The 5,358-nt window shown below is 59.9% G+C and overlaps 1 protein-coding gene across 1 annotated transcript in view; it reads right to left on the bottom strand.

Annotated features, from left to right (window-relative positions):
* The window catches only part of Ogfod3 (2-oxoglutarate and iron-dependent oxygenase domain containing 3), a 30,337-nt gene extending 25,470 nt beyond the window's left edge, over nucleotides 1–4,867 (bottom strand). Inside the window, exons 1-6 of the mRNA XM_013033087.1 lie at nucleotides 4,860–4,867; nucleotides 3,803–4,020; nucleotides 2,978–3,053; nucleotides 1,663–1,705; nucleotides 523–587; nucleotides 88–144 (exon numbers count right to left, since the gene is read on the bottom strand). Coding sequence (XP_012888541.1) covers nucleotides 88–144; nucleotides 523–587; nucleotides 1,663–1,705; nucleotides 2,978–3,053; nucleotides 3,803–4,020; nucleotides 4,860–4,867 — 467 coding nt within the window. The remainder of the gene's footprint in view (nucleotides 1–87; nucleotides 145–522; nucleotides 588–1,662; nucleotides 1,706–2,977; nucleotides 3,054–3,802; nucleotides 4,021–4,859) is intronic.
* Between the last annotated feature and the right edge of the window lie 491 nt (nucleotides 4,868–5,358).

The following is a 5,358-nucleotide window of genomic DNA, read 5'->3' as shown; positions in this document are numbered from 1 at the left end:
CACCCCACACCACAGACAGCACCCCACCCCACAGACAGCCCCCCAGTGGCAGAGGCCATCAGCACTACTCCCTCCCTTCCTCCTTACCGGTATAACTGGAAGTCTTCTTCAGAGAAGATACTTTGTACTTTGTCCCCAAAGTATCTGTGAGAAAACAAGGCGCAGCAGTGGAGGAGATGGTTTACTGGCCTCTCCTCAAGCTAACCAGCCTGTCCTCACCAAGTTCCCTCAGGAAGAGGCAGGGAGGGAGGAACAGGAGGAAAAGAGAGAAGCGAGAAGGAGGGAAGGAAGGACGAAGGGAGAGAGGGAGGGAATTCACGGCTGATGCCCGCCTGTTTCCCCCACCCCTCTGCCCTGGCAGGCCACGGTTTCCTGGGACTCCTCTAAAGCTTGGGGACCACAGTCCGGCTCCTTCCTGAGAGTTTGTCCCTGACCAGGAGCCCAGAGGAGGGCCCGGCCGGTGGCTCAAAAGCCCTGTGTCCCAGGCCATGCTGCCGTGGCCCCTGCACCCCAGCTTCTTACCGGTACAGATTCACAAAGTGCTTCCCAAAAGACAGAGCCCCTGAGTGCAAATCCAGGATGGATGCCTGGAAAAGATGTTTGTCAGGGAAGAGAGTGGGTGATGGTCACTTTAAAATTTAGCCACCACCATAAAATGCCTCCCAACACTGCGTGAGCGAGCGTGGTGCGCAGGGCTGCCTGAGCAGACACGACTGCCCTTGGCCTTTGGCCGGAGGCCCGTTTGTACCCCCGGAATGGAAGGCCCTCCTCTTCCCCAGGGCCCATGGAGCTGAAGCAGTGTGGTGCGCAGGGAGACCACCCCACACCTGAGATCATAGATAGTCCCTTCATGTTGTTGTTGGCTGTGGGGCCTGAACGCTGGGCCTGGGCGCTGGGCCTGGGCGCTGTCCCTCAGCTCTTCAGCTCAAGCCTGGAGCTCTACCACTTGAGCCACAGCGCCTGAGCATCCCGAATCGCTGAGACTGCAGGCGTGAGCCCCGGCGCTCGGCAGGTCATAGATGTTCTTCGCCCCGACCCCTTGCCCCCTCTGTGACCCTGTCCCTAACTTCCTGGCTCCTGCAGTCTCTCAGAGAGCTGCAGCCCCACAGACTGGAGGCTCCCAGTGAGCCTTACCAGCTCCCTCCTTCCCCCATCCTGCAGTGTCTAAAATGCCCGTGGGACGGGAAGCCATGCAGGCTGAGATGCCCCAAGGAAGGGTCTGAGGGCCCTGGGCCGTGGCAGGGACAGTGGCTGTGGCCAGGAGGGCCCTGGGCCGTGGCAGGGACAGTGGCTGTGGCCAGGCCGAGACAGCGAGGAGGCACGGGTGCCCTCGGGGACCCTGAACATCCAGCACCTTGTCCTGACCCTCCAGAGAGGGCGCCGGCACTCACGCCTGTCATCCCAGCTACTCAGGAGGCTGAGATCTGAGGATCAAGGTTCAAAGCCAGCCTGGGCAGGAAGGTCCAAGAAGCTCTTATCTCCAATAAACCACTCAGAAAACTGGAAGTGGTGCAGTGGCTCAAGTGGTAGAGTGCGTGGTAGAGTGCTGGCCTTGAGCTGAAGAGCTGAGGGACAGTGCCCAGGCCCAGAGTTCAAGACCCATGACCGACCAAAAAAAGAAAAGAAAAAAAAAACCCTGGGGCCAGGAGCCCCCACACTCACCCCTCCGTCAGATCCTCCCAGGGAGAGCCCCTTCTCCGCCACACTGCAGGGAAAACAGACCCTCAATCAGGACAGCAAACAGAATCCAGCAGCAAGGTAAATCCAGGCGGATTTTAGTGTTCACATTCATGAAGAAAACAAAAATGACCAAAGCTTCAACTTTCAGAGCTAAGTGAGGGTACAAGATGGTGGTGTGTCCCCCCCCCCGCCCCCCGCCCCGCCGTGCTGGGCTCAGGGACAGCAGGCTCCCTTCCTGACATTAAGGTGGATCGAGGGCCGGGTGCTCAGGAGGCTCGCAGACGGGCAGAGTCGGGGTGAGTGCTGGGGAGGAGTGCAGACGCCCGGGCAGGCTTCGCACACGCGGCACGTGCACAGTCAAGACCACACGCGCTCTGAGCCTGATGGCCAGCCAGACAATCCTGCAGGACCTTGCTGTCAAGACCTCAAAGAGGGCTGGGAAGGCGGCTCAGTGGTAGAGCGCTTGCCTTGCATGCCTGAGGCTCTGGGTTGTAGAGAGCTGCGTGCAGCCGCACCTGGAAGATGGCGCCGGCTTCCACCCTCCACCTTGCTGATGGCGAGTGCTCTCTGTGGTAAACAACTCCTTATATGGCTAAGGCAAAGAATCTGGCTTGCTTCCGCGCACCTGAACCTATTGGTGGTTCCCACATGGCGTATCAGGGTTGGCTACCCAGCGGGTACTTAAGGCTGTGGGGAATTCTCCCCGGGGTTGGGGTCAGAAGATTGCTCAAAGGTCCTGAATAAACTGCAGAGAGAAGAGTTCGGTGTCGCGTCTTCCTTGGTGGTCGAGGTGGTAGCGACACTGGGTTCCATTCCTCAGCACCACATAAGCAGAAAAAGCCGGAGGTGGCACTGTGGCTCAAGTGGTAGAGCGCTCGCCTTGAGCTGAAGAGCCGAGGGACAGCGCCCAGGCCCAGAGTTCAGGCCCCACGACCAGACCAAAAAAAAAAAAAAAAGGAAAAGAAAAAAAGACCTCAGGGAGGAAAACTGGGCGCCCAGAGCTTTTGTGCGGCTGTGGAGGGCCTTGTGAGGCCAGCCGGCAGCCAGGGCCCAGGGTTCAGAGCAGAGGCTGAACTACTGTCTAGTGACTTTCTGCCTCAGCAGGGGTGAATCCTTGGAAAGGAGGCCAGGCTGCCAGAGCATTCCCCAGCAATGACATCACCGCAGGCCAGGGCCTCTCCTCCAGGTGAGCAGAAAGCCTGAGCTCCGTCCTCGAGAGCCCGTGACACAATTCCACGAAATGCTGTCCCCCGCCCAGCCCCGTTTTCCCAGGACGGGACGCACACACGTGTGGTACCTGCGGATGCGCTCTGCCTCCTCCCTGGAGATGACCACGTCTGTGACACCTCTGCCACACTTCCTGGGGGTGCAGCCTGTGGGGCGACGGCAGTGGGGACCGTGACCTCCAGAGCCCGCCTCTTGGGACCTCGAGTGTGGGGGTGTGCCCTGGCCAGCATGCCCGGCGGAGCGTGGGCCACAGCTTCCCAGAGGGGCCGCGGCCCGTGCCCATGCGGGGTGCTCATCCCCCTTACGCACCCCAGGTTTCAAGCAGCTGCTCCGTGGCTGGGCTGACCCCAGACTGGGAACCCCAGAGCCCTCGTGTGGCACCTTTGAGCACTTAGAACAGGGTCTCCCTACCCAGTGTGGACACCTGAGGGTTGATTCACCAGGCAGAACTGACGTTTTTTTCTTTTTAATTTTGCTGGTCCTGGGGTTTGAACTCTGGATGGACTTTCCTGTTTGGGTTGGCTTCAAACCATGACCCTCAGATCTCAGCCTCCTGAGCAGCTAGAATTACAGGCGTGTGGTGCTCCAGGCCCTCTCCCCAGGAGCTGAGTCCGGGGCCAGCCCCCACTGCCATGGGGCGGGTTCCTGTCACCACACCCCTCCAGTTCTGTCACATCTCGGTGGGACTGCCACTGGACGCCACCCTACCTGACGGTTCCCAGGCTGGCCCTGAACACTGCAGGCCCAGCCCGTGTGGGCTGCTCGCCCACGCCCATACCCCCCCCCCCCCCGCACAGCAACCTTCAGCCCAACCCCCACCTGCAGCAAAAAGCAATGTCACATTCCGCCTCGCCTGCTGCCCGCCTCGGGCCACCGCGCGGACGTGAGACCGTACCTTCGAACCGGCGGTGGCTATCGTAGTCATCGGAGCAGGGCACCTCGGTGAACCTTCCTGTCAGGACTTCACCGCGGTGGGCCAGGACCTCGGCAACACTGTCGTCCGTCCCCAGATGGCTGCAGAGCAGAAGCCCGGCCAGCGCCAGGCCGGTGCCCAGGCCCAGGGCCTTCAGCCAAAGCTTCCGCACCTCCCCAGGCACCCGGTCCTTCCTGGTGCTGAGAAGAGGAGGCAGCCGCCATCAGCAGGGCTCAGCGGCCAGGGCTGAGAGCTGATGAAGACAAAGCAGGACAGAGAAGCCCCTTGTGCTCATGCTGACCTCCCACGCTCGGAGCCGCCGGGGGCACCCACCAGTGGGGGGCAGGCCAAGAAGCGGGGGGGGGAAGAAATGGGAGCATTGGCTTCCCCACCGCCAGCCTCAGGCCCCCAGACCTGCTCCTCAGTGCAGAGGCCAGCAACGGGATGAGGATGAGCTGAGCATGTGGACCCCAGGCCCCGTGAGGAGCTAATGGGATGTGCACCTCTATTCATGTGAGTCTATGTGTGAGTCCCTGTGTGTGTGTGTGTGTGTGCAAGACGGTGCATGTGAGTCTACGTGTGAGTCCATGTGTGTGTGCAAGACTGTGCATGTCCTGTGTGTGTGTGAGTCTATGTGCATGTCCTGTGTGTGTGTGAGTCTATGTGCATGTCCTGTGTGTGTGTGTGAGTCTATGTGCATGTCCTGTGTGTGTGTGAATCTATGTGCATGTCCTGTGTGTGTGTGTGTGACTCTATGTGCATGCCCTGTGTGTGTGTGTGAGTCTATGTGCATGTCCTGTGTGTGTGTGAGTCTATGTACATGTCCTGTGCGTGTGAGTCTATGTACATGTCCTGTGTGTGTGTGTGAGTCTATGTGCATGTCCTGTGTGTGTGTGAGTCTATGTGCATGTCCTGTGTGTGTGTGAGTCTATGTGCATGTCCTGTGTGTGTGAGTCTATGCATGTCCTGTGTGTGTGTGAGTCTATGTGCATGTCCTGTGTGTGTGTGAATCTATGTGCATGTCCTGTGTGTGTGTCACCGGGGCATCGGCGTGCTCGGTCCAGGAAAGGCTTCATGGTCCAGAATGAAGGACAGGCGGGCGGCGGAGTCTCTGGAGGAGCACTCCGTCCTTTAAGAGCCGGGGCTCACGCTGTCAGGAGGCTGAGACCTGAGGATGGCGGTTCAAAGCCAGCCCGGGCAGGAAAGACCGTGAGACTCTTATCTCCAATGAACCACCAGAAACCGGAAGTGGCGCTGTGGCTCTGAGCTGAAGAGCAGGGACCGCGCCCAGGCCCAGAGTTCAAGCCCCACGTCCGACAACATAAAAAAAAGCAAGAAATACAATTAACCGGGCTCCAAACGGTGGCAGCAGAACCCCAGGAAGGAAGCGGTGCGCACCAGCTGGAGCACAGAGCGCACGCGCAGGACACACGTGTCATTCCTGAAGAGCACTGGATACGCCAATCCGACCCGCGGACCGGCGCCTGCCCCCGCCCCCCGCCTCGGCGTGGCCACGCCCCCACCGACCGTCATGCCAC

The sequence above is a fragment of the Dipodomys ordii genome, unplaced genomic scaffold, assembly GCF_000151885.1.
Source record: "Dipodomys ordii isolate 6190 unplaced genomic scaffold, Dord_2.0 Scaffold163, whole genome shotgun sequence".
NCBI classification, from domain to species: domain Eukaryota; kingdom Metazoa; phylum Chordata; class Mammalia; order Rodentia; family Heteromyidae; genus Dipodomys; species Dipodomys ordii.
Note: the sequence above shows the minus strand (reverse complement) of the source record. Positions and strands in the feature narration are given on the sequence as shown.